The sequence below is a fragment of the Lactuca sativa genome, chromosome 5, assembly GCF_002870075.4.
Source record: "Lactuca sativa cultivar Salinas chromosome 5, Lsat_Salinas_v11, whole genome shotgun sequence".
NCBI classification, from domain to species: domain Eukaryota; kingdom Viridiplantae; phylum Streptophyta; class Magnoliopsida; order Asterales; family Asteraceae; genus Lactuca; species Lactuca sativa.
Window position 1 is genome coordinate 355,792,749 of NC_056627.2, and position 23,414 is coordinate 355,816,162.

General features: G+C 33.9%; 3 protein-coding genes across 6 annotated transcripts; 1 reads left to right on the forward strand and 2 right to left on the reverse strand.

Annotated features, from left to right (window-relative positions):
• Positions 1-5,418: 5,418 nt before the first annotated feature.
• On the reverse strand, positions 5,419-11,791 carry LOC111903509 (E3 ubiquitin-protein ligase PRT1). Of its 3 annotated transcripts, none has more exons than XM_052763775.1 (8): positions 11,680-11,791; positions 11,152-11,180; positions 10,875-11,054; positions 10,503-10,748; positions 10,170-10,373; positions 9,953-10,074; positions 9,500-9,865; positions 5,419-5,434 (listed from the first exon to the last, which is right to left on the reverse strand). In XM_052763775.1, the coding sequence occupies exons 1-7, from the start codon at positions 11,736-11,738 to the stop codon at positions 9,503-9,505; spliced, it is 1,203 nt and encodes a 400-aa protein (XP_052619735.1). In that variant the 5' UTR covers positions 11,739-11,791; the 3' UTR covers positions 5,419-5,434; positions 9,500-9,502. The 3 variants fall into 3 exon arrangements, with proteins under 3 accessions (XP_052619735.1, XP_023755044.1, XP_023755043.1); XM_023899276.3 differs by lacking the exon at positions 5,419-5,434 and adding an exon at positions 8,797-8,970; XM_023899275.3 differs by lacking the exon at positions 5,419-5,434 and adding an exon at positions 8,797-8,998.
• Positions 11,792-11,830: 39 nt separating this feature from the next.
• LOC111903510 (uncharacterized) lies at positions 11,831-13,635 on the forward strand. The gene is made up of 3 exons (XM_023899278.3): positions 11,831-12,065; positions 12,399-12,706; positions 13,325-13,635. The coding sequence occupies exons 1-3, from the start codon at positions 11,902-11,904 to the stop codon at positions 13,378-13,380; spliced, it is 528 nt and encodes a 175-aa protein (XP_023755046.1). The 5' UTR covers positions 11,831-11,901; the 3' UTR covers positions 13,381-13,635.
• A 3,349-nt stretch (positions 13,636-16,984) lies between these two features.
• Positions 16,985-22,988, reverse strand: LOC111903508 (transcriptional corepressor LEUNIG_HOMOLOG). 2 transcript variants are annotated; one of them, XM_023899272.2, is made up of 20 exons: positions 22,547-22,988; positions 22,236-22,309; positions 22,081-22,146; positions 21,888-21,978; positions 21,502-21,599; positions 21,149-21,258; positions 20,732-21,030; positions 20,557-20,632; positions 20,363-20,474; positions 20,229-20,278; positions 19,857-20,138; positions 19,707-19,787; positions 19,389-19,604; positions 19,093-19,234; positions 18,883-18,989; positions 18,586-18,735; positions 18,267-18,422; positions 18,064-18,183; positions 17,778-17,975; positions 16,985-17,424 (listed from the first exon to the last, which is right to left on the reverse strand). In XM_023899272.2, exons 4-20 carry the CDS (start codon positions 21,917-21,919, stop codon positions 17,281-17,283), a joined length of 2,373 nt encoding a protein of 790 aa, XP_023755040.1. In that variant the 5' UTR covers positions 21,920-21,978; positions 22,081-22,146; positions 22,236-22,309; positions 22,547-22,988; the 3' UTR covers positions 16,985-17,280. The 2 variants fall into 2 exon arrangements, with proteins under 2 accessions (XP_023755040.1, XP_023755041.1); XM_023899273.3 differs by having other exon boundaries at positions 19,389-19,601; positions 22,547-22,987.
• Positions 22,989-23,414: the final 426 nt, after the last annotated feature.

The following is a 23,414-nucleotide window of genomic DNA, read 5'->3' on the forward strand; positions in this document are numbered from 1 at the left end:
GTGGTGAAGAAGGAGAGCGATGGAGGCTGCAACGGTAACATGGAGTGAAGAAGAAGATGGCGGTTGCCATTGTTTGCGCTAGGGTTAGGGTTACGGGACCCTAAATACCCGCCTCCATTTACTTAGTTTGCCATAAGGACCATAACAGCCCCTCCCTACCCTTATTCTTTCAAAGCAACCCCATAAATTACCATTTGAACCCTGCCCCTTAAATTCCTTTACACATTAAGTCCGAAAGTTACAAAACAGTCCCATATATCTTAATTAGGCCATAATCAGCCCTTCCACCTCATTTCCTTTTAAATTAAATCCAAATAATTACCACGAAGCCCCTGTTTTCATAAATATTTTCATAATAAATCCCAATAATATAACAAGCGGTCCCTGCCTTCTCAATTACTTACAAAATAAATTCGAAACTTACATTTTAACCCCCAAATCTCTAAAATTATAACGATTAGCTCCTCGAGATCAACACCTTGCTATATAATTATCGATTTTAGGGGCTACTATTCGCTCATTATTTTATTTATTGATTTAGTAAATAAAAGGGGCTTTACACTTGACTTCCTCAATAGTGAAGTTCATCATTAGTAAGGAAGCCTTTTTGTCATCAATGCCATTGCAGCCTTCATCAAGATCCTACATAGAAAGTATTTTTTGGTAGATTGATAACAAACTCTCATGAAGATAAAAGTCTAAAAAATATGTTAAACATGAAAAAAAATATACAAATGAAGGATTATAAGTGAGAATGCTAACCAAATTTCTTGACTGGCAAAGATGAAACATAAAATGTCTAGCAAAATTGCAGAAAATAATAGAGCTGTATAAGTTCTCCTGAGACACTCTCTTCCAACTAATCAACATCTATTTCATCAGTTAACATTGTATCAATGTCATAAACGTTGACCTTCATTTGCAGATGAAAAATTGAAAATGAAATATCATAAAATCATTATTCATATCATGTTTTGCAACCCTTAAACATAGCAAAAGCAAACACATAAGCATCCTTGATTTATAGTTTTCACAAGGTTTGTAAACAGTTTGTTAATCAGATTACTAATGGATCAGATACTTGAAAATGAAGAGAAAATTACGATCTTATTGAAAAATTGGAAACATTACCTTAGAATTTAGAATAGCACTGAGAACAAAACAAAGAGTTGCAACAGATGCTTTGTATCGAAGTCGAGCTTCATTGATTTTATTGAAGATAATATCTGAAATCTCGAATCTATCGTATCTTCCAAATGTTTTTTTCCCTTCCATCGCCAAATCGTGTGTCGATTTCTAACTTGTGATGGTCGTGTTGCTAGTCTCGTCTATTGATTTCGAATCTTAACACGAAATTGAAATTGTGGAGCAGAAAACAATTGCAAACCCTAATTTTTGCAATTGACTGAAACAGGAAGAGGTTAGGCGACGATAGGAGGAGATAGATTTCTCATCGTCTTGTTCTCTTTCAATCTCTCATCAATGTTATCCTGATCAAAGGAATCATCGTCGCAAAGGCGTAAAGACGTGTGTATGTGCGTGTGTGTGTTTGTGTGTGTGAGGGAGAAAGAGAAGTGGGGGAGAGACGATGAAGAAGGCAATTAATCGATATGGTGACGATTACCAGAGGCTGCCATGGCTTTCAGATGGTGGCATTGGATTTCATCAAACGATCAACGATGAAGTTGACGTGAAGAAGGTGTAGGGAGAGGGACGAGATGAAGAGAGAGAGAGAGAGAGAGAGAGAGAGAGAGGGGAGATGTAGGGAGAGAGTCAACGTGATTAATCTGATAATGGGGTATCAATTACAGTTTCCCTAAATGCCCTTGATTTATTTTAATAAGATGACCCCGTCCATTTTTATTTTCAGGTATTTACAAAAATGTCACAAAGCATCCTAACCCTTTATTATTTTAATCTAACGGTCATTGTTTAGTTCTCGGGTTCTCGGGAAACTTTTAGTTCTCAAATGATCATTACTCTCTCTCTCTCTCTCTCTATATATATATATATATATATATATATATATATATATATATATATATATATACACACACACACACACACATCTTAACCATTATATAAAGCATATTCAACATTTCTTGAATCTTAAGAGGTACAAAATAATAAACATCGTGTACAATGGTCAAATGCACACGTTTGTAAACGGAAATGGTTAAATGCATGAGTTTCTAAAAGGAAATAAATATTTATTTGAAATAAAAATTCCCTATATAAACGTGAATTCCATAAATATGTCTCTTCCTTTCCTCTATTCTCCTTGTTTAAATACCAATATTTGTGGAAATTGACTTTTTTTTAAATATGATTCCATAAATAATCACTCCTTTCAAAATACCATTCCCATCTACATGCCCCCATGATTTTTTATTTATGTTATTGACGTTTGGTTTAGAGTACTTATTTTATATATCGACCTTGTTAATGATTAGGGTTTTGTGTTGTTTTTTGATATTTTTTTACGATTTCAGGCAGTGAAGAAAACTACATTTAAGGGAAACGTTTCAAGTGATCCAAAAGAACATAATGGCGGCGGTTACATTTTCCATAACAATTCTATGAACTGAATCATATCACAAACCTACACAAATATTCAATTATATACGAATCTGTATATTCAACATTTGAAATTTGAATCCCCATATCCCTTATATCGGGTCTGCTACTTGGTTTTTGTTTTCTTTATCTCTGACAACTTCCATTTTTTGGTTGTGTTTTCTAGGATACAAATAAATAAAGTAACATAATGATATGATGAAAGGCAATTGTAAAGACTAGGCAGTTACTTGATTTCTTCAAACTTGGTACATGGAAATCGAGTAACATGCTTACTTCCTATCTCTCTAATTCTTAGCTCTCCTTCTCAGTATTCTATAACCTTTTCCTTTATTTTTTATAAGATGGGTGTCTTTTAGAAATTGATTGCTTTAAACACTTGACAAATTCATGCATGTACCAGAATTTAAGCACTTTTGGTGTCTGTTAGCACAAACATTCATGGAATCGAATGAAACAATACACAATACGAATCTAGAGGATTTTAAATGCTAAATAGGCTTCCTTTCGCTAAGATTCTTTCCACTCTGAATTATATTTTTTTTTCAAGTAGTCATTTTATTATAAAATCGATTTCAATGTTTGGCAATAGTTTTGTCTATCTCCTAAAACCAAAACATAGATATTTTTCAATTTCCTTATTATTTCTTTCATAATATTCAACTTAACTGGATTTATAATGGTTGTTAATATGTCTAAAAACATTGTTAAATTTACTAATTGTCTTCAAGAAGCTTCTAAAGAATCCTAATGCTAATGCAATTGTAGTAGGCCTTACATAGATAGGCAAGCATAAGATTTGGGTAAGTTTGCAAAAAGATTGTAGATTACAAACAAGTAACTCAAGTTAAAAAGAAAATGATTTATTATAATACATGAACTTAATTCATATGCAATGTAAATTTGCCGGAGGTTGTTGAAATTTAAATATCTACAGCCACAGTAATATAGCAATATAATCGGATGTATTTCAAAAATATAATGTTTTGTTTTGAAAGGAATTTTGTAATATATAAACAAACTAATTCTATAACATTTTTCGCTTTGAGAAAATGGCATCGTTTATGTACTCATCCAACAAACGCAAAACTGACCAAAACAATGTTTGAATGTTATGTGTTGTTTTCTATGGGTAAAAATTATTTGGTTTGGAGCCGAATAACCCGAAAACCATATCGAACCGAAATTGGTTTCAGATCAAACCACATTCAAATTCGATTTTTGGTTTGGTCCAAGACCAAACCGAATTATAACTTTGATTTTTGGCTTGAATTTTGGTCACTTAAAATTTAGATGAATTTCATTACAAAATAATTACGCATTCAGTTTTCGGTTTGGTCTAGACGAATTTGAATTCATTTTGGTTCGTATTCGCTAGATTTTGATTTTTGGCAAAAACTGAATCATGTTCATTAATTCTCTTTGGCTGTTTTGAAATTCATTTTTTGTACGATACAAAATTGAATCTTAAACAAAATATAAACATATGGTTTACCATACCCCTTCCCATTGGAAAAAAAAACAAAGTCATGCTATCAGTTTCAACAACTGATGAAAACACACCTAAAATCAAGAACACCCGTCCCAATAGAAAATCAAAAAGACATAGTTATATTTGCACCACCCCTCCGAAGAATTTAATCGAATAGTAGTTTCACCTTAAACATTGTATATCATGAATATAAAATGTTTTCGTATAAAATTAATCAGTAAAGAAAACGATTCACTAAAATAAATAATTTGACAACTGTCAAAAAGAAAATAATCACAAATAAAAAACGATATACTAAGATAGATTATTTTTCGACAGAAAATTATTCAATGAAATACTATTTAGCTTTTGACGAGAGGGAACTAATATCCGAAAGAAGTAGATTGTTGTTGTCGCATCGCTTTGGTACTATTCGTTGTCGCAAAACCGACCAATAACAACATTTGTTGCAAAACTGACCAATAACAACATGAGTGTTCCTAGAAATGTACATGTTTCTAGATGGAAGTAATTTCCGAAACTAAATTATTCGCCGTCGCCGTTTTGCGCGGGTACACCACTTATATATATATATATATATATATATATATATATATATATATATATATATATATATATATATATATATATATATATATATATATAACTCTATTTGGGTACTGTACGAAGTATTTGAAATACGGGAAAGAAATACCATTCGGGTAATATTTCCAAAGGAGCTGCAAATGGATCTGCCGGTTCACCGATCATTGATGGTTCTACAACCGTTAAGCCTACGGTACATGCAATAGTATCTAGAATTACTACCGAAAAATATATAAAAGATCATTGGGCCATGCAGTCTCCCAGTAATAATTATGACCCATATTAGCCAATTTCGATCTTAATACAAGATCATTCAAGTCAGGTTTTTTTTGTTATTGGGATAGGCGAATTCTTATAGATCCATCCTCCAGAGAAACCGGACTTGATAATTTTTCATCATCCGGCTCGAGCAAGAATCAAAAGAAACAAATGAATCCATATAAAATACATGTTATCTAGACACCCCCATATATGATATATGAATGGTTTTATGTATGACATCCCCAATTTCACGGCCAGAAAAGACCGATTTGTTTATGCTTTGTTTTTAAAAATCATAGTAATATTTCAAAAGAAAACGGTTGTGGAATTTATTCCCAAAACAAATATGATAAGAATTTATCAACGCATTTCTTAAAGAAATGTATTTTCATTATATAACAAAATATCGGGATGTCATGTTCCGATACAGACACATAAGCATAAACAGAACATACATTTATTTACACTAGTGATTTACATCTCCTTTAATCTCTCAGTGAAATGTCTTCGTATTGATATCTGTGATACAAAGAAAACTGAGTGGGTCAGACTTGGGAGCCTGGTGAGCATATAAGGTTTTCATCCCAATATGTTATATCATATATTTATATATACAAAACATTCAAACTTGTACAATTTCACCATATAAAGGAAACTCTTATCCCACCCCATCAATCCTCACAACGACACGATCTAAACTCTCGTACCTAAAATTTTCCTCTTTACCTGATCCCTACTCTCGGATCTAAAACTATCCTCTTCACCCGATCCATACTCACGGATCTAAAACTAACTTTTTCACCTGATCCATACTCACGGATCTAAAACTAACTTTTTCCCCTGATCCATACTCACGGATCTAAAACTAACCTCCTGATCTGATCCATACTCTCGGATCAATAATTGTACTCAATCCATACTCCCAGAATAGAAACAATTAACTATACCTTAATCCTGATCTGATCCATACTCCCGGATCAATAACTGTGCCCAATCCATACTCCCGGACTAGGGACAATTAACTTAGTCTTAATCCATACTCCCAGACTAATAACAAGTTTTTTTTTTTATCTTTTTACCTAATCCATAATCTCGGATCTAAAACTAACCTCTTGGTCTAATCCATACTCACGGATCTAAAACTAGCCTCTTGATCTGATCCCTACTCACGGATCTAAACTAACCTCTTGATCTGATCCCTACTCACGAATCTAAAACTAACCTCTTGATCTGATCCATACTCACGGATCTCATCTACCCATGTCCTACCCAACATATTTGTAGTTACAAAATACATATACAGTTTAACTCATTAAAACCTATATAGTTCATCCATTCCACCAACATCTCAAATAAACAGCAATATATAAACATATAACACATATTTCATAGCAAATACTTCATACTTATGTGTTAGAAGAAAGTAACTATACACTCACTTGATCATAAGATGATCGGACAACACTACGGCTTGCAATGGTAGTATTCTTCGGTGAAACCGGATATCTTCACACACCGGACTTCTCGCGGGCAGAGCTTCGGCTCGTAAACTCTTTTCTTCTCGGGATCTTCGGGCTTCTGGACTTGCTTTGGGTCTCGAGGTTGATACCGGGGCTTCGGGGGGTTAAAATAGGGCTTAGAGAGTGTATCGGGAGTGGGAGAGAAGAGATGGAGCAACCATAATCGGCTGGCCCTTGATTTCTATTTATAGGGCAAATTCTCATTTTCCACGTCGTGAACAGTACTTTCACGCCGTGGGCTTGATCGTCACTGCATACGTCATCGCAAGTTGGGTCTGGTAGACTCCAAGAGGCATCAGAAGACATGTCACGTCGTGACCACTGATTTCACGTCGTGGTCTCTGACAGTCTTGGGGTTTCGCGTCCCGAACTTCAGAAATTTATAACTTTCGCATACGAACTCCGTTTTCGACGTTCTTTATATCGGCGCGTAGGTGAGATTATGATCTACAGCTATCGTTTAGACTTTGTCGGCTAATTTTGACTCTATTTTTAATATATTGTTAATATATCATTTTTAGTAAGCTGGGACAGGAAAACTGCGTTCGAAATTCATAACTCCTTCATCTGAACTCCGTTTGTGTCTGTCATTTTACCGTTGCACTACTATTAACGAGATTTTCGACTCTCGTTTAGATTGTTTTGGCTAGAAATCACTCGATCTCAAATCGAGTATTCGGGCTGCATATCGTTAAGCTGAAACTTCGGAAAATCATAACTTCTTCATGCGAAGTCAGATTTGGGTGTTCTTTTTATGCACGCTCTCGGTTTAAACGAACACTACGACTTTCGTTTAGATCACTAAGGCTAAAAATCGCTCCAACGTAAATTCACTTTTTACGTCATTCAGTGTCGTGCCGATTCTGTCGCAAAACTTCGACAGGTCATAACTTCTTCGTTATAACTTGGATTTCGGCGTTCTTTATATGTATGGAATCCTTGTAACATATACTACAACTTAGTTAAGATTATTCATCCTAAATAATCTTCTATCAAAAAGTCATTTTTGACGCTTAACGTCTTTAAATTGACTAGCCTTAATCTACGAGCGTTACATTATGTACGTAAAATAAAAAATTTAGTGGATTTTTTTTTCTCGAGTTGAAACTATCGTATATGATTGTTTCCAATAAAGAATTCATAATTGTTTTAATATATTTATATTTAATAATATAATTTAATTACTAAAAGTATTATTATGCTTTATTTATTTTAAAGATTATTTTAGTCAATTTTAAAATCTAAAAGAATCTTTTGTTAAACGCTAATTGAAATAACTTTTAGATTTAAAGTTTTTTGTTTAACCAAAAAGCTACAAACTTTTGTTGCCCGAAGGAATTTTTTTTATTTCAAGTTTTTTCTTAAAAGCTAAAAGCTCCGAAAAACTATATGCCGAACATACCCATGAACTATCAAACTAGGCCTGACAAATCTCGACAAGACACAAAATAAAAGGGTTTGGATTGAGTTTTTCAACTCGCCAACTTATTTATTAAACAAGTCATATATGAGTTTGTTAAAAAGATACGGGTTGACCCGCCAACCTGTTTAGAATTTTAAGAAAAAAAATTATATATTTTTTAAATATATTAAGTATTATTCATAGGAATGTAGGATTAATGTTTGTATCTATATTTGTAATTTATCTATGTTTGTATTAATGTTTTAATTTGAACATGTTTTCATGAATGTTACTAATTTTCATTTGCATCTAGAATTTATTCAATGTTTAATTATCTATTTTATTTATGGAATCTGACCCACGAACCAAAATTTGACCCACAAACCCCCAACATGTGAACTTGTATAAATAAATTGGTTGACGGGTTGTATATGAGTTTATGTTCCAAACCCACCAACCTATGAACTGTATAGTTAAATGGGTCGTGTTCAAATTGGTGTATTTTGACCCGCCAACTCGTGACCCCCAACCTATGAACCTGTATAAATAAATGGGCTGACGGGTTGTATATGAGTTTATGTTCCAAACCCACCAACTCGTAACCTGTATAGTTAAATGGATCGTGTTCAAGTTAGTGTATTTTGACCCACTAACCCAAACACGACACGATTTTATATCAAACAACCCCTTAGATATGATTTTCTTTTTTTGTTTAAAAAGTTTTAATTTAATAAAAAACTTGTTAACCAGTTTTTCGGTTTAAATTTAGTTTCAAGAAATTAACCAGCAGATAGGTTTGATTAATCTTCCAAATTACAATTTCGGTTGGGTTAACCATCCATGTTGGGATGAAAAAAAAAGTTGTTCTCTTGCTAAGGAATCCAATCCATTGATATTCCTTTAGTATTTTATCATACAAAAAAAAAAAAAAAAAAAAAAAAAAAGTTCCAATCCCATCATACCAAACACTACCTAATTTTCAGAATGTTTGTAGTAATGCACAAACGATTCTATATCCGAATAATTACAAAAATCCAAGGTAACAATTTTCATTTAAACACCAAAGAATGTGGTTATGGTGTGGCAAGACAACGACTAGTTTAGTTGCAATCGAAGTTCAAGTATACAACAAACTGCAAGAAATAGCAGCGTACTTCACTCCTGTTACCAATATGGGTAATGTACTTTCACTTTTTTTACCAATAATAAAAATATGTACCCCATAATAGCAAACATATATACATTTCTTTACGCATAAATAGCAACCTACTTACAATTCCTTACCCATAACAGCAACATACTTATACTTCTCTACCGTTAATAGCAATACGCAAAGAACAAAGTACATTACCGATATTGGTAATGAAATGTAAGTATTTTGCTATTATTGGTGAGAAAATATAAGTAACATTGCTATTATGGGTGGAAAAATAGCAACCTTTACACTTCCTTACCTATAATAGCAATCTACTTACATTTCTTTATTGTTAAGTGTTAACAACAATATGTAAGAAACAAAGTACATTACCCACATTGCTAGCAAAACGTAAGTACACTGCTATTATGAGTAAGAAAAACATAAAGTAGATTGCCCATATGGGTAACAAGAGTAAAGTAGGTTGCCATTTCCCAAAGTAGTTATGAAGAGTTGAGCATACTCACTTTTCATAAAGGTGTTTCATTGTGACTCTGACCTTCTCTTGACCCATCATCATCATCATCATCATCAACATTATTATTATTATCATCAAGAGAAGAAGATGCAGATTCTAAGGCTTGATTAAGAGGTGGGTTTGAGCGATTCCGAGAAGCAGCAGAAACAACTGCCAGCTGTCCACTTAACAATCTGTATATGACATCTCGGTTGATGGCTGGTTTAACTAACTCAAGCTGGTGTTCAGGGGTATGCTTCTGGTTGAACCTGCCTGGAAGCTTTGAGCCTGTTTTGTGGCAATCTCCACACAGATCATAACCACTTTTTTCCTTGCAGTCTTTACATCGATATCTTTCCCCAATTATTGGACACATCTGTGTGTCAACAAATGAAAATTTCAATAAACACATGTTAAACAATATAGAAATGCTACAAAAGCAGAAAAGGAAAAGGGAACTTACCCCACACCTGTCACAACCAACCCCAGGATGAAATTTTGAGCCATGAGCAGTCCACCATTGAAGGAAATTCTCTTCTGTTGGATATGGAAACTTGGAAGCTTCAGCATCGGCTGCTGATGAACCTAATTTTGAAAGTTCAAAGACATACAGAAACTAAATATATAATGGCAACATATGAGACATGTGTAGCTATATTTATAAAATCATCAAAACTCACTTGTCAATGAATTTCCATTTTGAGTTTGCTCTTTGTGGAGCTGCATACTGCTTTTTCTATGTGCATACTCTGAAGAAAAATGTTCCTCTAGGAAATAATCAAGCTCCTTGGAGACTTTTGGAAATCCACTCGGATGCTTACATTCACAAACTTGACATTTAATTACTTTATCCTCTGGGACACTGATGCAGGCCTCACAGTAAACTAAACATCAAATTCAGAAGGAAAAAAAAAAAAAAAAAAAAGTAAATAATAATTTTCACATTTTGAACGAGAAAACACGAAAAAGAAACTATACATAAAAGATAATAGAAAAAGAAAGAGTAAGCATACCATGACCACAATTAAGAGCAACAGGTCGAAATAACAGCTGCTTGCATTCAGAACAAAGCATATCAGCAACTGTTACTTGCTTACAGTTTCCAGCAGAACATCCATCAACAGATTTCTTTTCTTCAGTAGAAGGACTTATCAACAAATTATCTTCAGAACTGGATTTGGAAGGCTGATCTAATTCTTCACCAGTAACAGCAGAGTCTATATCTGTTGCAAACCCTAATGAGCCTTGTCGTTCATCCTCTATACCATGGAAACATACAAAATTAGGTCAAAACTCCATAAAAAAAAAGTCACTAAAGGCATAGTTTCTATGTGTTATCTAATATAAATGCATAAATCAGTTGTGGAGAGTAATGTAGAAATTACCAAGTGTTTGTGTTTTCCTTCTATCATAAGAAATCGGATACATCTTCTTGAGAAAGATGTCTAGCATCTGACAGATGGCTGGAAAATGACGATATGGGTGCCTACATAATGGACAATGAGATTGACCTCTCATATCCATGGAGCGGTGGCAACACCAGAAGCAGGTGACATGGCCACAAACTACAAAAATATCAAGAACAATGCAAGTAGTAATTTAGTAACATAATACCAAAATTAACACTAGTAGCATAATCCAGTTTTCTCAAGCATTTCCTACCTAAAACAATGGGTTTGTACAGAATGTCTCTGAAACAAAAAAGCAACATTAGTGAAGAAAACAAAAGCTTGCGAAAAATTAACAGAAATAGCAAGTATATAGAACATAGTAGCTTATAATCATCAAACTATAAGCCCAGAAAATGATATACCAACCTTCAAATTCATATTAGTACACATCACTACAATATGAAACTTATACCTTATAATAATCAAAATTGTTAGCGCAGAAACAGTGTTATACAAAGCTTCAAATTCATGCTGTTTATAATCTCGAATTTAGAAGGACTACATCTTATAAGAAAAATAACAAAAAGTCTAAATTTTAGTAGAAACCAATAGAACTATAGAAATTAACGTCGAATCTTACTCGATTCCTACTTCATACATGAATATAAATACGAATCGTAATTGAGCCACTAGAGAAACAACAAATTTAATTCAAAACCCTAAAATTAAGCAGAAAAATCAAATTTAATTGTGCGAAATTGAATAACAGCAAAGTTATATCGAAGTTTGGGAATATTACAAGCAAACGGCGCATATAAAATGATCAGAAACCTGCTCCGATTCATTGCATTCTTCCATGGCTGATTGATTCTTTCGGTTTGTGATTTCAAGTTTTCTTCAGCTTATTTTATTCTGAATATTCTTCAGATGAAAAGAAAGTCCGAGGCTCAGAGCACGCGAGTGTCTGGGTTTGACTTTTACATTTTTCTTTTGGGCCAGCCCACTATTATTAGCCCGATATATGGACATTCTTTCCCGATCTAACCTAATCGAAACTCGGAACTACCGAGTTTCAAGTTTCAACGTCTTTTTTTCTTGCGTGCGAGTATGCGACTTCCCTCTCCCTCCTGTTCTTGCTGATCGATCGATCGACTCCCACCATCAAATTAAGCCACGAAGAGCTAAGTAGGTAAGCAGCTTATTCCTTTTAAGGTTCTTGAGTCTTCCCTCTCCCTCCTCTTCTTGCTGATCGACGACTTCTTTACTGAATTTGTGATTGCTTCTTGACTTTGCTACTGAATTTGTGATTGCTTCTTTTGACTTTGCTCTTTGTTACTTGAATCTGTGAATGTTATGTAAATGCAAGGAGATGTGATGTAATTGAAAGCATTAATGTACTATAATTATAATTTTTTAATACAATACATATTTTTTAATTAAAAATAATGAGTGTAAGTACATTGGAAATTAATTGGATATCTGTTGTAGAGTTCAATTTTCTGTGTTTGTGTGTTGTAGAGAGATGGAATTGGCTACGAAGGCTATGGAATTTGCGAACAGAGCAGCGAGCAACAACACAGTAATCAACATATTCCTTGTGGGTGCGTTCGGAGGATTGGCAGTTAGATCATTGAACCAACAAAGACAGATCGAAGCCCTAGAATCTCAAAGGGATTCGCTTGTGAAATCCAACAAATCAATGCGACAAACCATTTGGGAATGGAAGCAAAAGCTCTATACCGAGGCTGAGGCTGATAAAAAACCGATTGTTCCACTCTCAAAACTCAAGTCGATTTATGGCGAAGTCCCCACACTCCCCCAATCTGGTCAGTTCATTGAATTGCTCGTATCTCATTTGTATAGTTTTCTTGTTGCCAATGATCGTTATATTAGTATATTGTTTTGATTTGTGCTTTTGATTCATATCCTAAATGCATTCTTGTTCGATCTTAATTCGAAGCCTAGTTATCCACATTTCAGAAGATTCCAAATTTTCCACATATTCCAATCCTTTCAGTTTGCTATGAAAGCAAACACATTTTATTTGTATATGTAGGAAGGACTGCGTTTGACACATGTATTGGATTGAAACTAATTGATGTTAATGGGACAAAGCAACATGGACTCGTTTTCAATCTCTCCTCATGTAGAGATGACGTGAATGCCCTTATCCCCATCATAAAATTATCCCTAGAAAGCTTACAAAAGACATAAATGCCCTTCCACCCACCTTGCAAAATTGCAAACTTTGACTATAAAAGTGAACCATGTTAATGGAAAAGGAGAAATAGATTGTTTAAAATTTGCAAATTCTCCATATCCAGATTAAAAAACATCCTGATTACCTACATATAATCATAAACGAATGCATCAAATTCCATATGGGATGTTGTGTGTGTGTGTGTGTGTGTTTTGGTCTTACTGTTTGTTTGTTGTGCATGCAGCTGGAATTGGCGAGAAGAAAGACGGAAAAGCATCTGCAACTAAAATCGTAATCTGAGTAACAACTAAAAGGAATAATGAAGGTCAATCAGCAGCATGAAATAATTTTTCTAATTCCCTCTTGTTTTATGGAACATATAGTGTATGGTAGCATATGTGCAAAATCTTAATCTTAGAATCGAGTATGTGTACCAAATGATATGGGTCCATCAAACCAGAATTTCATGCCTGAGTTCGTTGTTGTCAGAGCTTTTGACCTATAGTTACATTATTTAATTTGTAATTAAAAACGTTATCTGATTCACTTGTAAAAGTCATGACCCTACTATTTAATATTTAAAAATGTAGTAACATAATAAAGGATAAGAGTTAATTACAAAAATGGTCCATATGGTTTGGTTCATATAACAAATGTATAGGAGCTAGACAATTTTAGAATTTTAAAAAACAAGGTGAAAAACTGATAAACAAATAAATTACACCCATGTAAGGGTAAGATTCAAAATAGGGACCTCAAAATTAAAAGTTCACACTTTATCATGTGGACAACTAAGCACTTGTGTTTAATTTTCACAACATCATGATATAATAGGTATAATCCATATAAATCTATATAAAATGAGCCGAGAAAATTAAAAAAAAAATGTTTGAAAAAAAGATTTGAACTTGCAACCTTCAAAAACACCTCCTAATGTCTTAACTATCTAAACCAACCACAACTTATGTTATTATCTCGCTAAACATATTAATATTATGTATATATACAACGGAATTTTTCTAAAAAAAATTACAGTGTAATTTTTTTAGGGGCATCGTGGGATGTCCCGAGATCTATTGTGGATCCACCAAAGACCATAAGTCTATACAATATGTATGATAAGTGAGACGTACTTGACAACGTTGAACATCATCCCCAACAAGAGTAAGAACCTTGTACCGGTAATGTGAAATGTATTGCTCCATGGAGCTTCACAAGCTCTCTCTTTTTCTTATTTCTCTGTGTTAGATTTTATTTATATAAAAGCGGTGATGTGGAATGTTGTTTTTTTTAGGTGAATAAGAATGTAGTGAAACTATGTGGCGATAAACACTTTGTGGAGTATATCAAATGGTCTAACCATCCATTGATTGATGTTCCATTGGTAGTTATAATTAACTCACCCAAAGAAGCCATCAAGAATATGTAACATTTTATTGCCAATATACTAAATCTTCATTCAACACACCAATATTCCAAGACAACAATATTCTAATTTTAACATTTCATCACCAATAAAAAGTATAATGGTGTATTTATGTTTAGGATGATTATGATGGATTTTATGAGGACATCCATCTGACCTTTCAGCAATTTCATAAATTCAAAGGCTAAAATTATGTGAAATGAAGAGACAAGAGGACATTGATTGTTTGTCAGACTTTTTGCTTGGTATCATGGGTCACATCGAGAGATCGGGTAGATGTCAAAGCACATGCAGATGGTTAACACAACCACCCGAATCTTCAATTATTCTTTTGAGTTTTAGGTTGAGGTGAAGTTGTTGGTGGAACCGCGGGCACTTCATATTCATGCTCATAGTTCTTCTATATTCATTTGTGTTAATCGTTGGCGATGCATCAATATCATGTATAATTCTCTCTTCCTGATTTGGAGTTATTCTCGTCAATGCTAGGGTTAGGGCTAGGCATAGCACGTTGTCCGATTAATCTTGTGTATCTTTCTTTGTGTTCTCGTTAACATCAAGCTCCAACTTTGTGTTTTCAACTTTAACATCAATATTGTTTTTTTGTAATTATTAGGAAGTGTCGTGTGGTAATTCTCCTTCACGTTTTCCTCTGTAAATTTTATGATCGAATCTTTCGATTTCTAGGTATATCATTGGGAGCAACAATGTATTTAGAAGAATTATCTCTATATACGGATCGTGCTTTTGTTTTGAAGATTGTGCATTATGTGAGCCATGGTTTTATAAGAAACTTGAATCATATTATTGAAAGCCAGGTAATGGTGGTTAGATCCAAGAACAAAGAAAAGATAGGTAATGGTTGTTTTGACTCATCCGATACTCGTCTAAAAAAACAAAGCCAAAGTTTGTATACATATCATTTTTGTGTTAGTTATACATTTGTTAATCACATATTACCAATCTTCTTTCCTCCTTTCTTTTATTAATTTTTAGTGTATCATTTTAGTAAATCTTAATATATAATTTTGGTGTTAATCACATATTTATTAACTAAAAACTCGAAATCGAAACAAAAAAACCAAAATCGAACCAAAAACCCCGAAATTGACCTAGAAAAGGACTAAAGTACAATGGGATGTAATAAGCAATAAAGTACATATAAGTTTAGTCATTAAGTCATTATGTAAATGAGATGTACTATGGTATCAAATAAGTGTCTTAGTCTTATTACATCCATTAGAGTCATTTCTAAGAGTTATGAAATGTTTAGATGCATAAGGACTAAAGTACGATAGCCAAATGAGTAAAAATCACCATTTGTGCATAATGGGTTGAACCTGGGCAGACCCAAGGCTAGTGTAAATGAGCTCGGTCGGGTTTGAGCAATGTTTGTTTCATAAAAATGTTAATCATAACTCAAGTTTGGCTTGTCCGTTTGACCTCTATCTCCTTTCACATTTTTCATATAACCTTGAAATTAGTATTTAAACCATAAATTTAGTTAACCAACTTTGTAAGGATATTTCGGTAGTTTGTAATCCGTTAATGGTATTCTTTAGGTGGTAATTAAGAAGTCTTTTGTGGTCGGAAGGAGTAATGAAGCATAACAAACACTTGAGGTGAGTGAATGTTGAGTACATGTTCCTATCACGATCTTTGTTAAATATTTTGGTATAAACTTATATAACAAGTACCTTTGCTTTCTTTATGACCTTTTTGGTATGTTTGTGCATTTTGGAAATGTCTTCATTTAAAAATGCAAATGTTGGTTGAAAACTTGTTTAAGCATTATACTTGCGCATATGGATGGACACATAACTCCAAAATGTTGAACTAAGTGTTCGGGACTCTAAGTGGGTTTTGAGTATGATGTTACTATTTTGTTTATGCCATTGGACCATTGGGACCCTAAAATGGAAGAGACTTTGTTTTGAGAGTAGAGAACTCAGAGTTGGGATTTAGAAGCATGTGTATGTGCATTGCATTAAAACTTGTTTTGTATTGCTTATCACTAATTCTTTTTAGCCCTTACATCCTTTATATATAAAATTGTTTTGAAAACATTTATGGGAGTTTAACTTTAGGATTGGATTCTTGCCGTTATCCAATTCCATTCAAAAGTCTAATTTTCAATGTATTCCCTAGACTCCCCAAACCTACTGTTACTATTTTGACATGGATTCAGGTTGAAGGATTATTAAATATTCAATTGGATATTTAGAATAAATACTGTGATAATAGCAATCAACGAATCTCTTTTAAATCATTTAGATAATGTATCTTTGATATAAGCTTTTGGGGTTGATTTAAAAAAAATGCAATGCAAGCTTATGAAAGGTGTATATATCAATAGATTGTACACGTGGTTCTTGCTAGTGTTGTTTCAGGAGATTGAGAATTGAGATTCTCACATCGGAAAGCTTTGGATCCATATATGCGATAAAAAGAATCCAAAATAAAAAATTGAGCAACCAATGAAAATAACATGAAACTTGACTAGCAAAAAAGACCCAGAAACCAGAATGATAAAATTATTATACATACATACTGATACTCCACTTGACCTTACTCCTAACTGGGGAATATCCACAAATCAATCATTTAACACTAAAACTCTTATATAAGGAAGGAAGGCTGAAAAGTACATTGAGACCAAATTTTAGCACCTTGATTTAAGGGGCATGTGCATGGGCATGTATAGTTATAGAGGCTGGTTGGTGATGTATTATTATTATTATTATTATTATTTTAATTTTTTTTTTTTTTTTGACTTATTTCCACAGCTTAAGAGAGTTGTCATGACTCCCAGAGGCAACCATTCCAGTAACAGGTGACTGTGCCAAAGCAGATATTATGTTGTCATGAGCTGGAACTATCATCCGCTTGTTCTCCGCCATGTTCCACAGCTCCAACGACTGTACAATATTTAACAAAAAAAAACATAAAAAGGGGATACGATAAACGCAAGACATAACAATCTACTTTCAGTTGTTTTCTTTTATTTGTGTATTAACGTTCATTTTTTTTTTATTACAACATTTTAGTTTGAAATATCTACCCAATCATAATAGTAAGTAGTGAAAATTGCTTTTTTTGGATGACATTGTTATAATTGGGTAGATATACTACAAATCAAAGAAAGTGTGTTGCTACCTATTGCAATTAGCCCTATGAATACCAAAAATCATCCATTACAATTTTGTAAGTTAATAACAGCAAGGTGGTTGATATAAGAAAAAAAAAAGAAAAAGAAAAAACAGCAACTTACACGACTTCCACCAATAACCAAAAGAGTAGAATAACTTGGATGGAAAACACAAGAATGGAATTGGTTTTCATTTGAGGTGAGTTCATGAATGCACTCCCCAGAAGCTAACGACCACACTTTCACACATTCCTCACTAACAGAAGCCAGATACTCCCCGTTCAAATCCCAGCACAAGTAGTTCAATACTCCCGAATGTCCCTAAATAAATTAAACAACCAAACCAACTCACTCAATATGTAATTGTGATTCCATATGCCATTACTGAAACATTGCTTTCACAACATACCTGAAAAGAATGTGTTTGTCTATCGGTTTCCACATCAAAGATGGAGATTATTTTATCAGATGCTGCTGCCAGTAAATGTCCAGTTACTGGCTGGAATCGCACTTGTTCAACGCCTCTTTGCTGCCAATCAAATAATAACAAATTAACAATGCGTTAGTTAGATACAAAAAACCAAAATCTGGGAATATTAAAAAAAAACCAACCTTAGAGACACGAGCACATTGGAATGGGCTAACATTCCAATAGCGGATTTCATTCATACTATCACAGAAGCAGAAAAGATCGTTCTTCTTCGGATGAAAATCTAGGGACATAACATGCCCAGAATGCCCCGTATATGCATTTAAACAATAGCTTGGCTGCAACATCATACATATATTTAATTATTTATTTAAACTGTAAACACAAAAGGTTCTACTTTCCCCAACAAAAAATGCAAATTTTATCTTGTCTGTGAAAAAGACATGAATGCCCTCCTCATCAATGTGTGTGTGATAGATGAATTGAAACAAAAAATCTTACATTGGCTGCATCCCATAGGCGTACAGACTTATCAAAGGAAGCAGTTGCAAACTGAGTTGAATTTGGTCTAAACCGTATATCGGTAATTAAGTACTGATGTTCTTCAGGGGTGCTCTCAGTTTTTAAGGTATCCATGTTCCACAAAACCGCCTGAAAAAATAAAATAAAATTATTACATACATCCACTTAATGGATTATGACACATTCTCCAAAATAAAAACCATGAAGCACTACAAAAGGTATCTGTTTTGCTTTGTAATGATAATAATAATAATAATAGTACAGTAGTGGTCTCACCTTTTTGTCATGTCCAGCACTAGCTAGCAACTTCCCATCTGAAGAGAAGTGACAGCATGTCACCTTATTTCTTGTCCGTATACATCCAACTTCCCCAAATGAAAAACCTGTGTGTGGGGATAGAAACAGAGTTTAATTATGACAAGACTTTTTTAACTTTTACACAAAGTGTTATATCATCATTTTGATTGGGTTGAGACTTGAGAGTACCTTTGGAATTGGAGGAGGAGGACCCACTCTTGTGCTCTGTCACTGTCTGCTTTAGGGTACCATAATCTCCTGCATCATGTTGTAGAAAAGATTCCACATTATCATCCAGAGCACCAACATCCCCAAACTGATCTAGGTCATCCTGCACTATGTAGAAAAAGGTTGAGCATCATGGAGAATTTCACCTACCATTCTTCTTCCAATTATATATCACTTTTCACTGCTATAATCACAATGCTGTAATAGGAAGAAATGAAAGTAGGATGCTATAATATATATGTATCAAACAGGCTTACCAGCTGAGTTGTTGATGAAGCAAGCCCACCCGTGCCATCTCCACCATACATCATCATACTTTTTTGCACATTGTTGACATGCTGCAGACTGCTAGCACCATCACCAGGTGTATGAGTTGATGCTGGAGAGCTTGGTGAAGGGCCTGCTGTATTCCCTGTACCTGAACTGTTAGCTGGTCCAGACGAAGAATGTTGTTTTCTTTTTCTATTGTTCTGCTTCAAAATTTAAACACACAAAAAAAAAAAGAATAAATTAAATGAACCCAAAACTTTAATAATTACTCAATTCTCCAAGAATCATCCATCCATAAACACTACCTGTTGTTGTTGTTGCAGCTGGTGTTGCTGTAACTGATCCTGTTGTTGTGAAGACGATTGTTGCATTTGAGGCATCTTCATCTGTTAAAATATATATTAATTTTATTTTTTTTAAATCTTTAAATTACAAATGAATACGAGTTTAACAACCTTGGGTGAATTCATTTGTCCAGGGGAGCCTATAGATCCTTCGTTTCTTGTGGGTTGACCATCTTTCATGATTATATTGCCTCTTGATAATCCAGAAAATCCATAATTTGGTGATGCACCCAGGTTGCCTTGTGCCTGGGCATGTGCTAATACCTGCTGCTGTTGTTGTTGTTGCTGTTGTTGTTGTTGTTGTTGTTGTGATGCCAAATAAAACTGATTTGGGTTCTGTAAATTGGGTTTATGGACTTGAAGACCTATACCAGGGCGTAGTTGGTCAATTCCCTGCATTGCATTTGTATGTCAACAGTCAACACCAAATGTCAACTATGAAATTTTATATATTACTGAAAGAAACTTCTATAGGAAACTTACAGTTAGAGGCCAACCCTTCAATGGAAGACCAGTTACACCTTGATTAAACCCTGAAACGATTTTAAAAAATAAATAAAGTAAAATCTAATTTTGAAATAGATGATTTTTGACCATCCACATTGTTAGAAGATTACCTGTATTGCCCATACCAGACTTTGACTGCAAAATGGCTTGCCCATAAATTGATGAAGGATCTGTGGGCAAGGATTTCTGTGTATTACCCATGTTGACTTCTTGTTTAATTTCCTAAGTTTTATAAAAACAGCTTCATGAGTCCAAGCACGAACAAAAGAAAGAAATGTAAAAGGATAATTTTATAGGAATATACTGTATTCATCTGAGATCTTCCTTGAATCTGCTGCAAACTTGCAGACATATTTGCAGAATTTCCTTGCATCAGTTGTCTGGATGAACAAAGACCAAAAGAACATGGTAAGATGATAATACAAGGGAAGAAAACAAAAGGGGAAATAATAGAGTAGAGAACTAACTGATATGCATACCCTTGATGATTAGTGGCTGATTTGAGAAGGGCCATTCTGCTAGCATCAAGAAGAGCTGGAGAGGTTTCTGAATCCATAGAATGAGAAGGCTTCATGGATTCCTCATAGATTTTCATACCACCGAGTGTACTGGGTGATGGCTTACCCATCATTCCATCATTGTTCATGGCATTAACATGAGCACCAAGGGGAGGATGATTAGGATCCCTCCTTTGCATTTGAGCATTTCGTTGTTGTAAAAAATGCATTTGTTGCATTTGAAGCTGTTGCTGGTGTTCCTTTGCTTTCATTTGCTGTGTCTGGTATTTGTTTATAAAAACAAAAAAAAAAGGAATGAAAAACATAAAACAATGGGGAAAGCATTATAAAAAAAGAAACATCAACAACCGTAAATATAAATAAATATATAATAAGGACCTCAATGTAAGCTACAGCTGCCTCAGAATGTTTTTCATTAGTCCGTGCAATAAAAATGTCCCAGAAGACAGACCACCATTCAAAGAGAAATCCACCCGGAGCATCAATAGCTGCAAAACAATCGAAAATAACAAGAGTAAATTATGTTGTTAATCCTCACAATTTGCCCTTAATCAAATTAATATACTATGTTAACTGAATGCATCATGTATGGATTGATTATGAATCCCTTTAATCACGTACATAAGCCTAACTCTCCAACTGACTCATACCCCAATATTAACAAACAGGGAATCAAATTTGGAGCTCCTGTCATCAATTTATCAACAATAAGGGAACCCATGACAACATACCTACAGGATCTGTAGCAACCTTCCCTTCAGTCATGAAAGCTTTTGCAGATGCATGCAACTTCCGTTTCAACAAATAGTCATGGATGTAAACATCCAACCTAGCAAAAAAGGGCAATTCCAAAATTAGAATAAAATCATCAAAGAATGACCACAACTTTACAAATGAACAAAAAATAATATCCATCCGTTTCAAATTTGGTGCAACTTTTGATCAATTACATGAACAAATAATGTTCTTGCGAAAAGAAGAAAAAAAATGGCCTCATCAAGCAAATCAGTTTGAAATTTTATCAACATAAATCAATTCACAGTTAAAACTTCCAGCGTGTGTTATAATACTCTGTATATGAAAAACAGCCGGAACAAAAAAGACGAATGGTGCTTACATTTTATCAGCTTCCCAACTACTTTGCGCCATCTGGTTCAGAACCACCGGTTGAAACTAAGGTCAATAATAAATCTTCTCTGCAATCTCTTCTACACATTAGAAAAAGAAAACCAAAGGTTAAAAATCAATTAAGGAATATTGAATAACAAAATCGAATAGTCATAACAACAAATTCACTAAATGCGTCATACCAGAAGTCCATCAGATTAAATCCAACATTTCGATCGAGCGAAAACGAATCCAATTTAACTCAAAACCTTGATTCATAAGTAACAACAATAACAAATATTAGTCGAATTCAAAACGAATTTCTGGTAATAAAATTCGAAACTAAAAACGAACTGACCGTAGTTAAGACTTCAGATAAGCGATAGCAGCCTCTATTTTCAATCAATTTTCTCCAAACCTTATCGGACACGCCTGAGTTCGGAACGCAATTGAAGCGAAATTTAATTTCAATCGGTACTTGTAATCAACAAAAATTCAGAACAAAAAGATCCACACGCGCGATTCAAAATCTTGATTCATAATTACCAATCGGAATTAGCGGAATTCAACATAAATGAATTGCTGGTAGTAAAATTATAATACAAACACAATACTAAATCAAAAGTTCAATATAAACAATACTAAAAGCTTCAGAGTTGAGATGACAACCTCTATATTCAACTCAATTTCCTTCACCGGTTAAGACCGACTTTGACTTCTGAACGCAATTGAACTCGAAATTCACTTAAATCGGGACTCCTTGACTGTACTCGACCGAAATTGAGAACACGCCGAATGATCAAGATCCACTTCCTAAATTTAACCTCAAATCAAAGAAATCACAAACTGAAATTTTCGCTTCCAATTAATATGAACTAAAACAACAGAACATCCACGTGACGTGATGAGAGAAGAAAGAAAATGTCAAGAACATTAAAATCCCAAGAACGACGAAACCTGACGGGGGAGGTTCGGAAAGCGAAAACCAGGGTCGGGGTTATTGTAAAATTAAGTAAAATAGGTTTGGGTTTTGGTTCGGAGTTAGGTTTGAATAAAGGTCGAACAGGTTGTGGTAAATAGTGGGCCAGGGTGACCGGAGGAAAGACGGGGGAGAGGCGTTTGTGGAATATGAGGTGGGGATGACGAAGCTGTTCGATGTTTAACGAGTGTGAGCTGTCATCATCACTTAAAAAGGCATTAAATAATAAATTGATTTGTTTCTGAATTTAATTTATGTACCGTTGGTTCCACCCTATGACAATCAGAGTAGGCTTTTAAAGGTAAAAATTAAATATCTAACAATTTTTTTATTTAACCTTTAATTAAAAATCGTGTATCCAAAATTCTTTCGATTGTTGAAAAATGACAAGTCCGGTAAAAAATGATGAAATAAACTAAAGCAACTGATTTCATTTACATTTACAATAATACCGGAAAAGTATTGTTTTTTATTTAACTATAATAATAATAATGAAATGTATTAATGATTAGATAACCACTCCATTTGGCATCAAATATTTTTTTTAATGGTAAATCT

Excerpts from the sequence above, each read along its gene's own strand:
- LOC111903509 (XM_052763775.1), bottom strand. The coding sequence starts at position 11,738 with ATGGAAGAATGCAATGAATCGGAGCAGGTTTCTGATCATTTTATATGC. Across the intron at positions 11,181-11,679 it reads TTTATATGCGCCGTTTGCTT|AGACATTCTGTACAAACCCA; the intron begins GTAATATTCCCA and ends TTTTTGTTTCAG. Across the intron at positions 10,749-10,874 it reads AAGGAAAACACAAACACTTG|AGGATGAACGACAAGGCTCA; the intron begins GTAATTTCTACA and ends TCCATGGTATAG.
- LOC111903510 (XM_023899278.3), top strand. The coding sequence starts at position 11,902 with ATGGACATTCTTTCCCGATCTAACCTAATCGAAACTCGGAACTACCGA. Across the intron at positions 12,066-12,398 it reads ATTAAGCCACGAAGAGCTAA|AGAGATGGAATTGGCTACGA; the intron begins GTAGGTAAGCAG and ends TGTGTGTTGTAG. Across the intron at positions 12,707-13,324 it reads CCCCACACTCCCCCAATCTG|CTGGAATTGGCGAGAAGAAA; the intron begins GTCAGTTCATTG and ends TTGTGCATGCAG.
- LOC111903508 (XM_023899272.2), bottom strand. The coding sequence starts at position 21,919 with ATGGCGCAAAGTAGTTGGGAAGCTGATAAAAT. Across the intron at positions 18,736-18,882 it reads GTGCTGGACATGACAAAAAG|GCGGTTTTGTGGAACATGGA; the intron begins GTGAGACCACTA and ends TTATTTTTTCAG. Across the intron at positions 18,184-18,266 it reads AATGTGCTCGTGTCTCTAAG|CAAAGAGGCGTTGAACAAGT; the intron begins GTTGGTTTTTTT and ends TTTGATTGGCAG.